The sequence below is a fragment of the Centropristis striata genome, chromosome 16 (genome assembly GCF_030273125.1).
Source record: "Centropristis striata isolate RG_2023a ecotype Rhode Island chromosome 16, C.striata_1.0, whole genome shotgun sequence".
In the NCBI taxonomy this organism is placed as follows: domain Eukaryota; kingdom Metazoa; phylum Chordata; class Actinopteri; order Perciformes; family Serranidae; genus Centropristis; species Centropristis striata.
The window spans coordinates 3,000,515-3,021,704 of record NC_081532.1 but is presented as its reverse complement, the minus strand read 5'-3'; the positions used below and the strand labels follow the sequence as shown (position 1 = coordinate 3,021,704).

The 21,190-nt window shown below is 38.6% G+C and overlaps 1 protein-coding gene across 1 annotated transcript in view; it reads right to left on the bottom strand.

Moving 5' to 3' along the window:
• Positions 1-20,584, bottom strand: part of LOC131988563 (unconventional myosin-X-like) — a 55,902-nt gene extending 35,318 nt beyond the window's left edge. Inside the window, exon 1 of the mRNA XM_059353703.1 lies at positions 20,157-20,584. Within this exon, the coding sequence (XP_059209686.1) occupies positions 20,157-20,177 (21 nt within the window). The 5' untranslated portion in view covers positions 20,178-20,584. The remainder of the gene's footprint in view (positions 1-20,156) is intronic.
• Between the last annotated feature and the right edge of the window lie 606 nt (positions 20,585-21,190).

Here is a 21,190-nt window from a genome sequence, read left to right as displayed (position 1 = left end):
CCTTATTTGTTTCACAGCACCAATATTTTTATACTGCATATTCATATTTATTCTGCACTGGAATTCTACTCCTTTATACATAATCCTTCTTTAAACACATTTTTTTAATGCTGCTGCTACACTGTAATTTCACAGCTTGGGATGAATCAAGTCTATCTATCTATCTATCTATCTATCTATCTATCTATCTATAAATATTTTTGTCTGACAAAAAAATTACATTGGAAGACTATTCATAAGTGCGATGGGCATTTTTTTTCTGACATTTTATTGTCCAAACAATTTACTGATTACAACCCTTTTCCCATTTATATTATCTGTTGTTTATAGTAAAGTAATTTGCAGTCAGTCTGACTTTCTTTCAGGTTTTTCAGTCCTCATGCTTCACAATAACATGTATTCATGTGTTTCCTGCAGGCAAAAGTGATCATTCTTGGAAAATCTTTCTGTTTAGAGACATAATTACTCAAATCAAAAGCCTGAGAAGATGTTTGGGCCTTAAACAGACTCTGTGGGACGCCAGATGTGTGCATGTAAATGAAGTGAGCAGCAGCAGAAGAAGAAAGGCTGCAAGTGGAAATGAATTGTTAAAGCAACAGATGGTCCCTCGCCCCCCGAGCACTCCCCACAACTTCTATCCCTCTAATTTTACTCTCCTCACTCTCTTGTTTCTGTCTCTTTCTTACACACACATTCTTGCACTTCTATCGTTGTGAGGACCCTCATTGGAACAGTGAATTCCCTTGCAAGGTTATAATAGTTTTTAATCTTTTATTAGTTTTAGTTTTAATGTCGTTTTTAATTTTGTTTTCAAATTCAGTTAGTTTTACTTAGTTTTTAGAGTGAGTTTGCAAGTTTTAGTTTAGTATTTATTTTTTGAAATGCTTTAGTTTTAGTTTAGTTTTCATTAGATTTAGTTTTTTTGTAATGGGGTATTTGTTGGGTGGGAGATTAAAAGAGGTCACAGTAAATTTTGCCTTTATTTCCTTTGTCTGATCCATCTTCATTATGTATGAAAAAAGTTGACAAAGATGAAAACGAAGGACGTTTTCACTATAATTTTAGTTCGTTTTGTAACCACACAATACAGTTTCAGTTGATTATCATTTTTTAAACTCTCGTTTTTATTTTTATTTAAGTAAACGAAAATGTTTTTTCAATTCTAGTAGTTTCAATCCTAGTTTCCAATTCTAGTTTTGTAACCTTTAACCCTTAAAACAAAGTCTGAAATCTCAAAAAAGCCTTCAAAGAAGTGAGGACCGGCCGAAATGTCCTCACTTTGCAAAAATGTCCTCACTCTGTTGGTTAAAAACGTGTTCCGGTCCTCACTATGTAGGAAGTACAAGAACACACACACACACACACACACACACACACACACACACACACACAGACTGGTGTTAATAGAAAACCAGTAGTGCTCCAGGCTGTGGAGTTAACCAGGCACAAATCATTCACACACACTAAATATACTACTCTATATATAAACTCCCTGCTGGTAGCTCCAGGTAAGGCTCCGGGCCGAGGAATGTCACAATCCATTTTGGATACAGAGTTTTAACACTGCTGGCTTTTGAGGAGAAAATAAACTCTTGTATCATTGTATCAGTGGCAGAAATGAAGATCCACTCAGAACGCCAGCGGTCAAACCAGAGCAAGCAAAGCTGCAAAACCCCTGAGAGGGTTAAAACAAACACACTGGAAAAAAGGTGTTTAGTCTAAAAACCAGATAAAACAGTAAATCTGAGGGAAATGATCTTGCTGCATGGACAGATAATTTACCTTGAGAATATTACTTAAATTAAGATTATTAAATCTAGAAATAAGCATGTTGAATGCTTAAAATAAGAAATACTCTTAAAATAAAATAAGAAACTCTTAAAACAAGATAAATTAAAGCTGCAAGCAGCGATGAACTGACCCAAGCAGAGTGATATATATATATATATCACTCATCCCTCCTCTAGATCCTATTTGAACGCTGAATGTCCTTAAATCTGTTGTTTGTGCTTTTAGGTGAAATTGTACTTTTTTTCTCTTTTTATTTTTTCTTTGTCTCTGCCCAGGTCTCCCATGAACAAGAGACTTTGAATCGCAATGGGAAAATAAGGGTTAAACACAATAACATATTTAAAAATCCTGGAAAGCTGTCAGGCTGAAATAAATAAGTTTAACTGGTAAATAAAACAACAAGCATCTACAACACCTCTTATTGAAATAAATATATAATAATAACCAAAATTATTATCAAGAAAACCATGTTAAATGTCTAGATATCAGCTCTTAAATGTAACTATTATGAGATTTGTTTGTTGTCATCATTATATTTGTTCAAACAAATGTACCTTTAGTTGTACCAGACATTAAAATGAACAAGAAATTGAAGAAAACAATGGTGGTCGAATAATTTTTTCCATGACTGTAATATATATATACACTATATATATATATATATACTGTATATATCTGTCATCCCTCCTCTAGATTCTCTCTCTCTGTCTGTCTGGTCTCTAACTCCTCTCCTGTCTGTCAGATTCCAGCAGCTCTCAGAGCCTTTATAATGATTTATAATATATATATAATGATGGTGAAGCTGTGAGTTGACCCGGTGACCTGCTGTCCTCAGGCTGCTGTAGTTCTTCACTACATCCTGTTTAAAGTGTTACAGCTGACCCCACATAAACCTGATACTGGTACTGGACTAGTCTCCTTTTCCTCTCCATAAACCAGAATACAACACATATTTTGCTGGTTTCTGTCTCTATTTGTCTGCTTTTTAAGTTAATTGGTCTCTAGTCCCGATCGATGTTCTCTCCCTGAGACTCCTACTATCTCTGGGGGGAAAAGCAGCGAGGGGGACACAGAGCGTAATAAATGACCTGCCAGGATTACAACCTACACCCAGCAACACCCTCCTCCTCCTCCTCCTCCTCCTCCTCCCATCCCCCATCTATTACTGGTCCAGACACACAGGGATGCTCATGCATGACAACAAACTCCAGTTCTTTCTGCATGCTGAAAACGGCATAAAACATAAAACACTCTCCGTTTCTCACTGTGGAATTCAAACCGACCTGCAGTCAAACGAGGCCTCCAGCTACCTCCATCACCTTTACTTTAAGCTCCATTTAACCCCAATTGTCACTTTACCCCTTAAACGTGACCTTTGACCTCTGATCTCCGACCAACAGGAGATGAAAGAGTGCCAAAACATCCAGCTATGACATTTGAATTATTTATTTGTGCAAGTTAAGAAAAATACAATTCCAGTACAGTACAGATTCCATTCTGAACCTGCTTCCATTAATGGAATATTTCTTGCGTGAAAACGTCAAATGCATTATTTTTAAAGGTCATTTTGAAGCAAGAAACCACTCATGTCTTGTATAAAGGTGGAGGGGCAAATAATTAATGGATCTCCATTGAGTTTTTATTGTGTCAAGGTGCCTCTTTTTCAGTTCTGTATCTTAGCAAACTGTCACGACCGAACTATGGACCCAAACCCAAATGCACAAGTCTTTAGACCAAAGTTTCTAAATAAAGTTGTATTAAACAATATAAAAATCACTCTTTATTGAAGAAAAAACACTACACTAATCGCAGAAACTAAAACTTACAATACTAAGGCTTGACTAAGAAAAATAAAAGAAAGAAATAGAAAATCACTCTTGCAAGGCTATACTAGGAATAAGGAAACACGCTCTCAATCAACAAAGTATCAAAGCAACAAGACCTGACAATGACATGGACAAGACAAACTGGTACAGGACAAAGGGAGATACGGACTATATGTACAAACAAGGTAAGGACACAGGTGGAAACAATCAGGGCGGAGACAGGTAATCCCAAAAGGGGGGGAAACAGACAAAGGACACACAGACAGGAAGTGGAACCAAAATAAAACAGGAAATCACAAGACAAGATCGATATGAGACAGATCTGAATGAATTAACCCATTTAGGCCTAAAACACCTGTAAAAAAATGCCTGTAAAACTCTGGGTGATTTTAAAATAAGCCCCATGTTGCATTGCGACACTCCCACATATATTCTCATTTTATGTCTTTTTGTGTCTTTTTTAATCATTTTGTGTCTTTTTTTGGTAATTTTTTCATCATTTTGTGTAATTTTGTTTCTTTTTTGTAATTTTGTGTAATTTTGTGTCTTTTTTTTGGTTATTTTGTGTCTTTTTGTGTCTTTTTTCAGTCATTTTGTGTCTTTCTTTGGTGATGATTTCAAAGTTCTGGAAAAGTCCCATGTTGCATTGCGACACTCCCACATGTATTCTGATACATTTCATTGGCCAAGAGACCGAAAATGGTATATTTTGTACATTATACTGGACCAAAATTTAATTTCACAGTGGAGGAGCAACTGCGCAGGTTGTTTTAATTTAGCACTTTTTGTAAAAGATGCAGTTTGAAAATGAAGAACTGCAGCTGGAAAACAAAGTGTCGATGAACTGGATTCACTGAAGGAGCATATGAAGACAGTTGATGAGGAGCAGCACATGAATCCTCCTGATCTGTGTATGTTAATGTCTGTGGTCTTCAACACGGCCTCGACCTGTTTAACACTGATGGAAACAGAGGTGGCAGGTTGCTCTTTTGTAGCCAAAGTGCTGTAGTTTAATCCTTAAAGGCACGATACTTCCTCCAGACGGGTCAAATCCAGGTCGGATTAAGTTCTCACAACAAACAAACCGAAGCATTCCACAGATCTCATGAGCTTATGAGATGAAGTCTGGTTTACATTCAAATATTTGCTTATTGTTTGGCTTATTGGTTTGATTTTAAGGGACACAGATTATGAATGAAATGTCTCTTAAATCTTGGTTGTAGGGACCTCCTGGAAAGTCAAGTTTTCATTCGGTACAGTCATCAAAAAACACCTTGAATGGTAGGAAATCAACACTAATATACACAATATATTATTTGTAATTGATGGATTAAAACATGCAAAACGTTTTACTGTTCCCTCATTCTGTTTCCTCCATGTTTCGAGGCCTCTTTGTAGTGTGAAGGTTGATTATATTATCATAAAGTGATTATACCACGAAGAAGAATGGGAGAACTATTAAGAAAATCCTGACCATCTAATAATCTTTCATTACTGAACATACAAAAGAGAGCATCCCCAGAGCATTCAGCCCAGACGCCGCAACAGCTGTATGCATGTGTGTGTGTGTGTGTGTGTGTGTGTGTGTGTTTGTGTCTCAGATAAAGGCCTTGTTTCTGCTCCGGCGATCACATGGACGTCTGTGCCATTTGATTGAGGGATCGCCCTGGAGACAGCTTCTGATGAAGGACCCCCCCCCACACACACACGCACACATACACACACACATACATACACACACACACACACACACACACACACACACACCCCTTTGAGAGACGCTCACGCCCCAAAAAACACCGACCAGCGACCCAAACATATGATTATTGTCTGCAGGCATACACACATTTTAACATCAAACTGCACATTAAACAGTCAATCAAATGAGCATCAAAAACAAACAAGCAGCACACGGAGACGTGAACTACTACAGCGATAAATACTATAGAAAATATACGAAATATATAATATGTTTCAATTGAGAAAAAGGAGAAAAAAATAGTAATTAAAAAACGAGACTGATGACCCTTCTACACTGTGTGATTTTTGTCTGTCTGAGACAAAACATGACAGAAATTTGGACACATTTTTTGTCGTCAGTCCAAAAGCAGCATGGGCAAATATTTTCACAGCAATTTAGATCCAAAGTCTCACAATAGGGCCGTTTCTACTACCGCCCAATACGCTGAACCGAAACGCCCCTAATTTGAATATGAGCCGTCCGGAGCGGACTTTTGTCGGGACTTTTTTCGTCCCTGTAGAAGAGCAGGGTCTTTTTTCTCCCCTGAAAAAAGCCTGGTTGCTGGTCCTGATTACTCTTCTTAACGAGCTGCGGGGGTTGGAGGCTCTTCTTAACGAGCCAGGGGGCCGGTTCGTTAAGAAGAGCCTCCGTTAGCGGCAGTTAGCTACAGTTAGCTCTGTAGCAGTACAGTGTGTATGTGCTAACAGGCTAACAGTTAGCTCTGTAGCAGTACAGCGCACCAGACACTTAATTCACGATCATGATGTTTATGATCAGCGGAGAAGCTGTGCTTAATTAGCCATGCTGCTTTGTTTATGATCAGCTGCTGATGTTGTATATATATATGTTATAACTGCTGCTATGACCCGCCCACACAGCCCAACCAATCAGAATTAAACTTTAATCCAAAAACGTGCATGTTTGTGGAGAACAGGGAGTAAACTATAGTCCCAGTTTACTTTAATATACAAATAATAGTGTAATGTTATTGTAACACACAGTCCTGGGTTTGTCTCATCTATACAGTTAATAAGGAAACAACCAGGACAATAACTCCAAACTTCTCAGTTTAACCATATTTCAGTATTTTACTGTTGTAACACACTCCAAAAAAATAAAACCTCTCCCAAACAATGAAGGCCTGACTCTCAGTCAATTAAACGTCCAGGCTGCCTTACAGTCAAGATGTCTGCTCAGACAAGAAAAACAAGGATTGAGACATCTGCTATCATGTCTAACTTAAGTGGATCATAACACATCAATTATGGAAACAATCTGCAGAAGCTCCCATTTAAAATTACACCAAATTTCTTTTTTTTTTTTTAAATGGATGTCAGTTTTTGAGTGAAGACAGACACCAAAATGTGGCCTGTAACAGACTATATAAGGCTTTTTTGCAGAGCTGATTGCCGATTTTTTGTTTCAAAGAGTGACCGTGTTAATTGGTGACTCTCAGCTGAATATGTGGACAAATAAATACAATGCACGACCCCTCCAGACTTGCCCCTGACAAAAAAAGAGTGTGACATTTTGCCATGTTAGAATAAAGTTTAGGTGGAAAAAACATATACCAAATAAATCTTCCACGTTTTATAATTCATATTGAGCGGGAAATCTACTGTAAATTAATTCTATAACTGTCATTTAAACATCATGTCAATCCATCATATAGTTTCATGCAGTGGTGGTGGAAAAGAATTAAGATCCCTTATTTAAGTAAAAGTACTAATACCACACTGTGAAATTACTCCACTACAAGTATAAGTCCTGCATTCAAAACATTAAGTAAAAGTATAAATGTACCAGCATGTAAGCAACGTTTTAATTTCTCCATGATTTGCCATCATTTGAATAATTCTTAAAAGACAACATAAAGCAGCTTTACGTACCACAAATGAATCTAAGAAGTAAGCTTACCTCACTGAAAACAAATGCTTGAATAATAAGAAGTACATTAATACAATAACATCTTGCATTTTCAGTTAATGCATCACATATTGGACAGCTTCAATAAATACATATGGTCATGAAAGCTATGGCTGTACTTCTGAGTGATTAAAGTACTGTTTAAGTGGAGGTCTCACATGTAAAATTAAGAAGAAGAAGAAGAAGAAGAAGAAGATGTTAAATCTCAAACCTGTAAAGTAACTAAAGCTGTCAGCTAAATGTAGTGGAGTGAAAAGTCGAATATTTGCCTCAAAATGTAGTAAAGTAGAAGAATAAAGTCACATAAAATGGAAATACTCAAGCAAAGTACTGGGACATCCAGATTGTATTAAAGTACAGTACTTTAAATGTACTTAGACCAGGGATGGGCAACTTAAATGCTGGAGGGGGCCACAATTTTCCATGTTCACTACCACAGGGCCACATATAGGAGCTATTCTCAACCTTGGGGTCGGGACCCCAATTGGGGTCGTGAGATGATTTCTGGGGGTCGCCAAATCATTTTGGAAGTCAGCTCTGTCTCCACTGTGTTAAAGGGTTCATGTGTGAATGTGTTTTGGTAACTTAATGTCTTTTTTGGTCATTTTGTGTCTTTTTTTTATCATTTTGTGTCTTTTTTTTATCATTTTGTGTCTTTTTTTATCATTTTGTGTCTTTTTTTTTTATCATTTTGTGGTCAATTTGTGTCTTTTTTGGTCATTTTGTGTCTTTTTTGGTCATTTTGTTTCCTTTTTTTGGTCATTTTGTTTCTATTTTGTGTGAACTGTGTGTGTGAGATTCTGTTCAGTGAGCCGGGGTCGCGTAAAACATGCATGTTAAATTGGGGGTCACGACTCAAAAAGGTTGAGAACTACTGACATATAGGACCGTTATGATGAAACTGCAATTTTAAATATGTTTACAGTGCAGTAACTTAACATATTTCATGCTCAAATGCATGTAGAACAGTATAAATAGGAATACAAAAGGTTTGAAGCACATAAAAAACTGTGATTTCTTTTTTTTTAGTGCAAGAACAGCAGACCAACATTAATTGCAAGAAGTAATTTTGTGCTTTTTTTACACTGCACTTTTAAGATTTCATGCTCGAATGCGTGTAGTTGTACTGAGGGCCACTTCAAGTGAGGGTGAGGGCCGTATGAGGCCCCCGGGCCTCCAGTTGCCCATCCCTGACTGATATATTCCAACACTGGTTTCATGAGATATTTCAGTCTGGAACGACCAACATTACACTGTAAAAAATGTTTGTAAAAATTACTGTAGAACACTGTCAAACTGCATCAGAAATAGGGCGTAAAATTAAAAATGTAATATCACTGTAGAAGATGCTTGTAATTATTGTAAATCAAGGAATAATGCAAAACTTTCAGACTGTAGAAAACATAGTTTTTTCATGTAAAATGAATGGAGAAATACCATAATGTCACAAGGACACAATCACCCTAAAAATAAAGGCACTACTCAGTCTTAATTACAGTTTTTGCTGATTTTTACATTTAAATGTACAGTAGAAAACTCCCTGTATTTTTTACAGTGAAATTCTGGCAACCACAGCTGCCGGTATTTTACCGTAAATTAAACAGATTTTTTTTACAGTGTACCATCACTAGAACCACACAGCTAGCTGGCTCACTAACAAAAAGAAATAACAGTAAAACAAAAGAGAAAGTGGGGGAGTTAATGAATGACAGAGACAATAAGAGAACAGAAGAAACAGAAAGAAACAGAAGAAAATCTGACAACCCGGCTGTCATCGACTGAGGAGAAACACAAGACACGACGGAGAAACAGGGATTCAGAGGGACAATGGTGATGATAATACACAAAAACTAGAGAAAGGGACCAAAGGTGAAGCGTAGAGGAGGCTGAGGAAGACAGGATGACACACAGATGAATAAATGATGAGAGAAACAGCTGACCAGCCACCAGCTAATGGAAGGAAAGGAGGAGGACTCAGCAGGACCTCTGGAGACTAAAGGTCAGGGTGCATTTAGAGACGACTTTAACTGTCTGTCTGCCTGTCTGGCTGCTTTAGTTCACTCATTAACTACAGTTACGTCTAGCACAGTGTTAAAACAGCACCAGAGACACAACCAGACATCAATTATTAACCATCACGTCTTCAGTGAGGTTCTGCTGCTGTTCTGTTTCCTTTCTTCTCTGTGTTTTGGCACTTTTTTGACACCAAGCTTCTATTGTTTTTTAACATTTTAAACAAAATGCAAAATCAGCCAAAAAGCTCTGTTCTTCCCACAGTGACAGATGTGTTGTAGTGGAGTAGGTGTGGCTGTAAGTGCTTATGTGAGGTAATCGAGCAATGAGGAGAGGGTCCTCTGGCTAATATGGTTCTTGCAAACCTGGATGGAGGGTTTGTATCTGGAATTAGAGCCACCGGGCAATCGCACTGATCACTACTGTTATACTGTGGATTTCTTCTTCTTCCTCTTCTGGACGCAATTTCGTCCCGCTACTAGTCCTACAACTTGAAGAGTTGCAGGACAAATTATATATCAAAACGTGCGGTTTGATCGGGATCGGTGTGCTATTACTTTTCTCTACAGAATACAAATTTGCATTTAAATGAATGGGACGGCCGAAAAAAATGAGCGAAAAAGAACAATAATTGGAGATTTTTAAAGGTCTACTTCTCCGGCATAATTTCACCTAGAGACTCCATTTAAACTTTAAACAGTAGACACAAGTCTTGTGTATCGGCGTATTAATCCACGTTTCGATAGGTCATATAGTTTTTTATCAATCCCTGTTCAATGACCATGATCATTTTTGGAGAAATTCTGAGATTATAATGGGTGTGTATTGCACGGAAAGTTCGTGTCACAGTGTGTGACATCATTGCCAGAGTGTAGAGGGAGAGAAAAAACTGCCAAAAAATAAATTTGAAAACTGCGCTCCAGGCCGCAAATTTCACTCTACAGAAATAATTTATACATAGAAACGTAGGAAAATTAGTCTTCTCCCTCACAATCCTCTGGTAAAGCTGTCAGAGTTATAGTTTGGGCGTAGGACGCACAGATGATCCACCAACACCACCAACAGCCTCATTGGCTCCCATATTAAAAACGCAGGGAGATTTCTGAGAAAGGTAATGTAACAGTTTTTTTAGATCGCTCTAACAAAGCTATTTTTTCATCTTTCTTAAAAAAAACAAACATATGTAGACGTTCAGGAAGAACTCAGGACGCTCAAAGTGAAGTTGGATCAATGATAGGTATTATGGTTTTGCCAAAAATGCTTTCTGTTCGAGGCCAGAAATTCCACCTGTCCACCTCTGGCTGCTGTCACTGTTCCAGAACATTGGCAGTTGGTGGCAGTTAATTCTGTTGATTGCTCTGCTCTGATGGCCTTTGATCTTTGCTGTGATTACAGTTACAGATACACTCCTCCAGATACACATGCTTCAAACACACACACACGCACACACACACACACACACACACATACAGATTATGCAATTTAGTTACACACAAAAACTCATAGAGCCTGTTTACACTTTTAAAATGTGTCTTGGGCGATCAGAGCACTAAGTGGTGCAAGTGGAACCAGATTTCTAATCTTGATTCAGCCAGAAGATTCGGTCCAAAGAAAACTTGACGACTCATATCATATCCGGGCCGTTTACGAGGGTATTGCTAGCAAGATAGCAACTAGCAACTCGAGTTGTTGTTATCTGACATAATAAATCTGTGCAGGGTAATATCAGCTTCGAGTGGAAGTGTCGTAGGTAAAATCTTAACACAAGTGGCCAGCTGGAGACGCATGATACACACAGGTGTAAACAGCAATGAGTCTTGAATGAAGACCTAAAATTCAGTGTCTCAAAGAATGTGAATATTATAAAAGACCAATTTCTAAAGTATGTTTAATATATAAATGTTGCCCTCTGAACAGTATGTCCATCTATATGACTCAATACTTGGTTGGGGCTGTTTGACTTCAACTACACTGCAAAAAAAGCCAACTTGTATTTTTTGGCCTAAAACAGTGATTTAAGTTGGTAAAACTTGGAAATATAAATTATTGACATTAAGGGCAATAATGTAAGTTAGTACAACAAAGGAAGCCAGTTGTCTGCTCAAAAACAAGTTGGTGAGTTGTTGTTACTTATATCTTTAAGTTGGGGTTCACAACAAGGGACAATAGTTCTGATAACTCTTATTTCTTTGTTGAGAAATGCGGGAAAGCGGTGAAATTCGGTCATTAGCGAAAGCTAGCGGCTAACTGATGCTAGCGGCTAACTGAAGCTAGCGGCTAACTGATGCTAGCGGCGCTGCTTGTTACAGCTACAAGAGTAGCCATTAGCGTATCAAAGCTAACTCAAAATTGTGGTCGCAACATTAGCTGACATTTCATAGCGGCGTTACAATCGTGCTACTTCAGCACATTGCAGAAGTTAGCAGAAGTAAGGATTAAAAGTTATTACAATGTAAAATTATAAGTTAGTACAACTTACAGTTGAGTTGACAAAAATCTGAATTCAGAGTTGAACAAACTCAAAAACAAAACTTAAAATACTTAGTTTAATTGTCCAACTTAAAATTTTATCGAAGTTTGTTGCCTTGAAATTTTGAGTTCACCCAACTTTTCTTTTTTTGCAGTGTACTGGAAATGGACTTTTCATCATATTCTAATGTATTTAGATGCATCTGTATATTCAGATTTTAAATATTCTGTTGTAATTAGAGCTAACTACACCAATCTCTTAACAGTAAAAGTGTTAAAGTGTCATCTTGAGCATAATCCAGCTGGATGCATGTGTTAGAGGTCAGGGTGTTTAATGTTGTGTGGATGTGGAAGCTGTTTGAAGCCTTGGCTGACATGGAGGCTATCGCACATGAAGCAGGTAGATTTCTTAGTGTTTGTATTAAAAGGACCGTTTCTTTTTTTTTTCTGTGATAAAGCTCTCTGATCCGTGCAGCCCGGCCTGTGTCAGGGACCTAAACTGTGTCAGTAATATTCCATTAAAGGTGATAATACAATCAGGACAGCAAGGCTTTCAGCAGATTATGGCGGCTGGAAGGAGAGCAACAACATGTGTTTATGTGTGCGGGTGTGTGTGTGTGTGTGTGTGGGTGGGTGGGTGAGTGGGTGAGTGGGTGTGGGCGTCGTCACCTGTCCTATATGAGTCACATCTGTCAGCCAAAGAGATTACAGCTCAACTTCAACACGTATGTATGAAAACAAACATCTGGGGGCATGAAGAAACAGGCACAAAATGTCAAAAATTCACTACACTGTAAAAAATAATCTGTTAAATTTACGGTAAATTACCGGCAGCTGTGGTTGCCAGAACTTCCCCGTAAAAAATACAGTGAGGGGGTTTTCTACTGTAAATTTAAATGTAAATATCATGTCATTTAGACTGAATAATCACATTTTACATTCACATTTTTTTTGTATTGCTTCCAGCATTCACACCCAATAAAATGTGTTTATTTTAACTCAAATTATTATTCTTTCTATCCTTGTTCTGACTTAACAAAGGTGACAAACACACCCACACACAGCGAGGAGGCATCAGGTCAACAGCTGCTGTAGATACAGAACTACTGCAGCGTTTTAAGTGCATAAGTGCATCGTGTTTCCTGTTTGGCTGCTTTACTGTTATTCTGAAATATGTGAAGCTTTAGACAGATAACCTTTGACCTGTCCTGAATCCCAAAACAAACACAGGAATGATTTATCCAAAGTAAACCAGATCAGAGTACCGCTAAATTACAAACAGGGATAAAGGCACCACATAGAAGCAGCTGTTAATGTGTGCGTGTGTGTGTGTGTGCGTGTGTGTGTGTGTGTGTGTGTGTGTGCGTGCGTGCTGGTGTGTGTTTGTACGGTGCAAATCCTCTTTAAGAGGCCAGTTTTGAGCAGTCTGCTAATTATCACGTTCTCTCTGATCTTGGATTAAACTACAGTCACACACCCCCACCCCCACCAACACCCTGGCAACAAGACTCCACGGCAACAGTGTGGAAACAGGGCGCCATGGAAACAGCCTCTCTCCTCTATAAGCACCAGTGGATGCTGGGAGATGGTGTTCAGGTGGACTGTGGGATTGTGGGAAATGCTGTTCTTTATCATATTTGATTTTATATTATTTTATTTATTTATTTTTTATATTTGTTGCAATTCTATGTTCTTGATCTTATTTTTAATTTTCAGTATTTTGTCATATGATCAACAATTTTGTTATCACAGAGATTTATTTTGTGTTTTATATTTATTGTTATTATATTTTCTATATATATAATACTATTTTATTTTTTTTATGTAATATAAAGACCAAAAAATGTACTATGATTAATGGATATGCAAATTAATAATTAAAAAAGGAATTGTCAGCTGCAACCCCATAAATAAAAATGTTAGTTTAACCAATCAAACATTCCACAGTCTATTGCATATAGATCATTAGATTCTGAGTAATCATCCTTTAACTTCACCTTTAACCTTTAAGTGAGTCTATACAAGAAATTAAATATCAGAAAAATGTGTGCTTTCCTCCAGAAATGTTGTGTCTCAGTTAACATGAGTGTCTATGGAGCAGTTAGTTAGAGTTGCTGCCACTTTCAGGCTTACAGAGCCAGATGTGAACATCTGTTTCCTTCCATAGTAACATGTCTGTGACCATCTCACATTTTCTTACATTTTGACCAAAAATTATGAGTGAAGAGTGAAAACTGTGGTAATGACAGCAGGTTTAAAATGTTTCTTCAGAGGTTTTTAAAGCTCCTTCCTAACGGTGATGTCACTCTGAACATTCCATCCATTCACACTAATGTAAAAATATTAATTTTACTACGCTTCAAATGCGGTTGAATATTTTTGAAAGATTAAACAGGATTTGAAAGTTGAATTTCACCCTTAATGCTTGAAAGATGTGGAACATTTTAAAGTTTAAATGGAGTTTATAGCTGAAAGTATGAGTGACCAGATTTGAGCTCAAAATGCATCAAAATGTGTCAATTCCAAATATTACAAGAAAAGGAGTAGAAGAAATTAAATATCAGAAAAATAAGCAATAAACTAATTTTTACATTTGCTGTTACCTCCCTTATTGTGGCGTTTTATTGTGATATAAATGTCACATTGCCCAGTTCCACTACAGACTTTTTAAAGAAGAGCAGGATTGTGGGAGATGCTGTTTTCATTCACACTGTAAAATATCTTTAATGTGGTTTGACTGTAATGGAGCTTTAGTTCCACACCTACACACTCAGCAGAGTGAGACAAGGGATGAAAAAGGAGGAAGGAGAGACGAGGCAGAGCTGGATAAACTCCAGGAGGAGGAGGGAGACTGGCAGAGGAGCTCTGAGAGTGGTTGGTTGACTGAGATGGAGAAGCACCAAGTGAGTGGCCGCAGGGAGAGAGAGAGCATCAGAGAGAAGGGGAGAAAGGGAGAGAGAGAGAGAGAAGCAAAGCTGATGCAGCTCCTGAGCAGAACAAATGTGTTTGGAGCTGCTGAATATAGGTCACACATCTCCAGTGACTGTTCCCTTCCCTCCAATGAACCAGCCTCCTGCAGCATGCACTTGGTACAAAATCCTGCATAATATGGATCACAATCTGCTAAATTTACCCCTTCTGCACGCTTGTTACATGAAAAAATGCATTGCACAAAAGAAACAACAGATTTTTTTTTTGCTGCAATTAGGAGACACACCATCACAACACAGCACGAGCTCAAACACAGAAGCTGCTTCCAGATTCGTTAGTTTGAATCAAGTGTTTCACAGCTTATGTGCAAACCGCCATATACAGGATGCATACAGATGATGAATATTTTACTGTTCTTTGCATGAAAAATCAACCTCGCTGTGAGAAAGCTTTTATTGCCCTATAACAGGGATGGGCAACTTAAATGCTGCAGGGGGCCACAGTTTTTCATCAACACTACCACAGGGCCACATATAGGACCGTGCATTTAACCAGATATGATGAAACTGCAATTTTAAATATGTTTACAGTGCAGTAACTTAACATATTTCATGCTCACATGCATGTATAATAGTATAAATAGGAATACAAAAGGTTTGAAGCAATTAAAAAATAACCACTTACTGTGATTTTTTTTTTCAGTGCAAGAACAGCAGAGCAACATTAATTGCAAGAAGTAATTTTGTGCATTTTTTACACTGCACTTTTAAGATTTCATGCTCAAATGCATGTAGTTGTACTGAGGGCCACTTCAAGTGAGGGTGCGGGCCGTATGTGGCCCCCGGGCCTCCAGTTGCCCATCCCTGCTCTATAACCATTCTCCATATGGTATGTAGTGGCCACTCAACAAATTGAAAAGTAGTTAATGATGATTTACAGCTCGGTCAGTTCTACAGACTGAGAGAAACGACAGAGTAAAGAGGAGGAAGAGGAGAAGAGAGGGCTGGTGTTTGTGCAGAGAGAAAGATATAATAAATAGATATGATAGAGCAACAATGACAGCAGGCTTGAGATAATGTGTCAAAGCTGTTCTTTCCACATTCACACCTGTCTATTTCCTTTTTATCGGTTCATGGTGCACCTGTAGTCCTGTCCACACTTATCATACAAAACTGACACAAAATGTCATCCATCTTCTTCATCTAATGAACCTGATCGTTGGTGATATTTCCATTTTAAAATGCGTCTCTCCTGCAGATCTAATCAAGCACTTTCTACACCAGCAGTCCACCAACCACCAGGGGGCGGGGCCGTTTTTCTCCCCTGAAAAAAGCCTGGTTGCTGATTGGATAGAACGCTAAGCAGGATGCGACGTAGTACTCGACGCCACAACAACACGCGACATTTGTAAAAGCCAGCGAAGCAGTGTTGCCAACTTAGCAACTTTGTTGCTATATTTAGCGACTTTTCAGACCCCCTTAACGAATATTTTTTTTTAAAAGTGACTGGCGCCAAATCCAGCGACTTTTTCTGGTGTTATTGGAGACTTTTGGAGACTCGTTCTTACTTTTCTTAACGAGCCGCGGGGCCGGCATTTCGTTAAGAAGAGTAAGAACGAGTCGAAGCGGCACAGTCCTCCTGCAGCAGTCTCTCCCAGCTGCAGAGCCGGAGGGGATGTTAACCCCTTAGCGTCCAGTCTGCAAATTGCTAACAGGCTAACAGTTAGCTCTGTAGCAGTCCAGTCTGCAAATTGCTAACAGGCTAACAGTTAGCTCTGTAGCAGTACAGTGTGTATATGCTAACAGGCTAACAGTTAGCTCTGTAGCAGTACAGTGTGTATGTGCTAACAGGCTAACAGTTAGCTCTGTAGCAGTACAGTGTGTATGTGCTAACAGGCTAACAGTTAGCTCTGTAGCAGTACAGTGTGTATGTGCTAACAGGCTAACAGTTAGCTCTGTAGCAGTACAGTGTGTATGTGCTGCTGCTGCAGGAGGTGTTCACTTAGCAACAAGCACCGGACATTAAAAACTGTTCCTATTGTTTGTTTAAAAGTAGTGCAATAAAAATACAGATGTTTTCCCTAACATGATGAATAATCGTGATTAATAATGGTGATTACAATATTGATCAAAATAATCGTGATTACATTTTGGCCATAATCGTGCAGCCCTACCTAAGACCTTCCACAACTTTCTCATTTGCCTATAACAAGCAGTGGACTGATTTATATTTAAACAACTCTGAAACTGAATGGTTTTGGTAGGAAAATCCAGAGGATGTGACGTTTATGCATGCTCACGGGTACCTCCCTTTTCTTCAGCTCCCCTACAACACCAACAGTGTTTGAGACCAGCTAACATTAGCTTAGAAATGCAGTCAGCTAAAGACAATGAACGACTGCTAACCACCACAACACAGAGTCCAGAACAAAGTCAATGTGAGCCCAGAAATGTTTTGTCTAGTGAAGCCCATCTAGTCAAACAGTGATGTGACCAATGTCAGGAAAAACTCCAACCTTTGTTTGGCTTTTGGGATCAAAATCGACTCACTGTTGCCTTTTGTTTTGTTTCTCCTTATACTAGTTGAATAGATACGGCCCCCAGGAGCACATAGCCAGCTATCTGTGACTTAAGATAAAGTAAAGTGCAAATGGTAAGCTAGTTGGTGTTTTGCATCAACATGATGCTGGTCAGTCAGAGGAGCCTATGGAGTGAGAGTTCTAGTGACAGGATGCTGACTGCAGTTCACTTAACAGCCACCGGTGTCACTAATAAGGATTTACTGAAAATTGCACATGGTATCTTTAATTAGACATTCACTGTGATTTTTCTGTGTCATCTGAAGACAGAGCCATGGAGGACATTTAGAAACAGATTCAAACAATCTACAATATTTTAAGATTCCTTTAGATCTCTCAGTGTCTCTTCTCATGTCTCCCCTTCATTATAGATAGATAGATAGATAGATAGATAGATAGATAGATAGATAGATAGATAGATAGATAGATAGATAGATAGATAGATAGATAGATAGATAGATAGATAACTTTATTCATCCCTGAAGGGAAATTCGGTTTTCACAGTAGTCTGGTATTCAAGTACAATAAAATAAAATAGAATAAAATAGAATAGAACAAGGACACTTTAGAAGTTAAAAAAAGAAGATCAGTTGGTAGGTTGGCAAGATGAAGGTAATTATACTGATGATATGATGGCAACAATGCTATAGTGACTAGACAGTATATAATAATAATAATAATAATAATAATAATAATAATAATAATAGTACAGAATATAATATATAATATAATATGTAATAATAAATAGTAACAATATAAAATAAAAATAAATAAAACTAATTATAAATAATTATAAATAAAATTAAATAATATGATATATAATATATAATAAAAAATAAAAAAATATAATAATATAATAATAATAATAATAATAATTGTACAGTATATAATGTATAATATAATATGTAATAATAAATAGTAACAATATAAAATAAAAATAAATAAAAATAATTGTAAATAATTATAAATAAAAGAAAATAATATGATATATAATAATAATAATAATAATAATATAATAATAGTAATAATAATAATAATAATAAGGTCGCTAAGGCCGGTATAATAACAATATCCTCTAACTTCCCACATGTTTGTTGCTTTTCAGCTGAACTAACCAGACAAATACTTGTTTTTGTTTGTATTTAGAGCACATAATGTCACTGCAAATACCATACTCCACTACTGAGCAATCCAGTTTGAATATGAGGGGATTATACAGTAGTCTACTGCCACCTGACATTTCATGCTTGGCTGGGCGGCCAGCTATCATGTTTTCTGCCTGGGTTGAGAGAGAGAGGTCAGCTGTTCACTCTCTCTGCTTTAAGGGATGGAGCCAAGTGGGGGAAAGCGGGAGTTTAAGATTGAGGGATGGAGCGATAAAAGATTGCAGGGGGACCAAACTAAATGGATGTCGGACAGACAGACACCTCTCTAGAGGATTGATTACTCAGCGGCCCGGCTGCATGAAGTCATGTTTCTGGGTATCAGATATGCAGTTCATGCAGGACTGCATAACTCAATAAGTCACTCCATTTTCAGGTCTCACATAGGCTTTTTAGAGTCTGTGCATGCGTGGGGCTGCAGGCTTGGTGATGGGGCGGACTATGAATCAATACTATATGATCAATATATTACAAACAGACTGATGGGAAATGGAGCAGGAGAGATGGTTGTTGCACTTAGCTGTTGCTGTACGATCATCCAAAAAGTTGTCAAAACCTTTTATTATTGTAAATATGACACGTTATTGCCAATATTCAATGCATCACACCTTTGTTTTTCCCCAAAAGAACGAAAGGCCTTGTTCACCATGGCCCTGGTACCCACACAACCACTCACACACACTAATAAATGGCATGACATCACTGCCAATGTGAGGCATTTAAACCCATATCAGATTAACTTAAGAGGGGGGAGGATAAGTAGCTTGGAGAGGACGGATATTGGCATCAAAGTCAGAGGACAAGACCGCGCTTCATGAGATTGTGTGAGGATGCATGTGCCATTGAAAGGTGTGTGCAGACCAACACACAAATTAAATAAAGAAAGGGACAAGATAAGAGGTTTGCATCTCCTGAGGGGGGTGACAGTGCACAATGAGACCCTAGGAGGGGAGAATGAATGGAAATGCTCAAATCTGACCGATTTAAAAGAACGAGGATGGTTTTGTGTGAGAGTTCTCCTCAGTGGGCAGTGGAGGAATGAGCAGGAGACTGAATTAATAACCACTGATTGACCTAATGTTCAATTAGATACAATTAGTTAACGATTTGCTTCACCTCATCCACGTACACTCACAAACATCCCCCATCCTCCTCCTCCTTTTTTCACCCGCTCCTCAATTCCTGCAGCCTTGTGCCGACCCATACCCACCCATGGATGGATGTCTGCTCCATCCCATTCAAAGGCACAGAAAGGGTGTCTTCTAACAGCAGCATGGTGTGGGAGGGAGGTCAACACGGTCTACCCTCCGCTAACAGATTGGCTTTAATCCGGGAGCCAGCCGTATGGATGCAGAAGCCTGTGTCAGCTCTCGTTTGGCCAATTTATCTGCGGCTCTGCCTCTGAATTAATTCACCAAGCAGCCAGCCAGCCGGCAGCCAGGCCCTGATGCTCTGCAGTGATAATAAAATAAACCGGTGACTAGTTTAGTTTTTAATCGACGTGCATGCAGCTAAGGCCTATTATTCCTGGTGGGGTTCAGTCGGGAGGGAGGGAACACCTGCCGAAACCAAACCCGATGAAAATCAAAAGAAAAGCCCGTAAAAAGCATCTCAGAGGCAGAGAATCAGAGGGATAGAGGCTGCATGACGCCGTGAAACGCTTAATCTGTCATTAATGTTGAGCTCGGTAACGGTGACACACATTCTGCATGGCTTACCTCTGTGAAAAACGCCTCCATCCTCCCTACTCCTCCCAGACGACGCGCGCCCGGCCCCGCAGAGCGCAGACACCGGCTCCGGTATCTGGTGCGCAAATCTCGCCAACGGAAGGATGAGCGTGTCTGCCAAGATGGGGGAAAGGTAGCGGTGTGTCCGTGCTGCTGTTTCCCATTCACCGAGCGTTTGTCTTCATCTCGGAAATGCTTCAATTGCTCAAACACACCTCCTCCTCCTCCTCAGCAGCAGCAGCGTCCGGGCTCGATGCGCAAAAAGCCACATGAGAGAAATCCAAAGAGGCTGTGATGAAAAATTAAAAATGTCCACGCCAGGGATCCGTCAGAGGAGCAGCTAATTGAAGTGTCCCGGTTTTCCAGCCTTGCCTCGCTCCAGTGTTCAGTATATGTGTCTGTGTGTGTATGTGTGTGTGTTTGTGGATGTGTGTGTGTGTGGATGTGTGTGTGAGTTGACTGCGTGGGGTTGAGAGAGAGGACCAGTCCGGGGGCAGAGTGAGCCTGACGCTGCCCACCGCACACACCGACGGGGCGGTGCAGACACAGCCTCCTCCAATACAAAACACACACTTCAGCTTTCTCTCTCACACACACACACGCGCACATATTCTTGTACTTCTATCGTTGTGAGGACCCTCATTGGAACAGTGAATTCCCTTGCAGGGTTATAATTGTTTTGGATTTTTCATTAGTTTTAGTTTTATTTTGTTGTGAATTTTTGTTTTCAAATTAAGTTAGTTTTACTTGAGTTTGCTAGTTTTAGTTTAGTATTTATTTTTTTGAAATGATTTGGTTTTAGTGTTAGTTTTAGTTTTTTGTAATGGGAGATTAAAAGAGGTCACAGTAAATTTTGCCTTTATTTCCTTTGTCTGATCCATCTTCATTATGTATGAAAAAAGTTGACAAAGACGAAAATGAAAGACATTTTCACTTAGTTTTGTAACCACACAATACAGTTTCAGTTAATTATCATTATCATGTAACCTTTAACCCTTAAAACAAAGTCTGAAATCTAAAAAAAA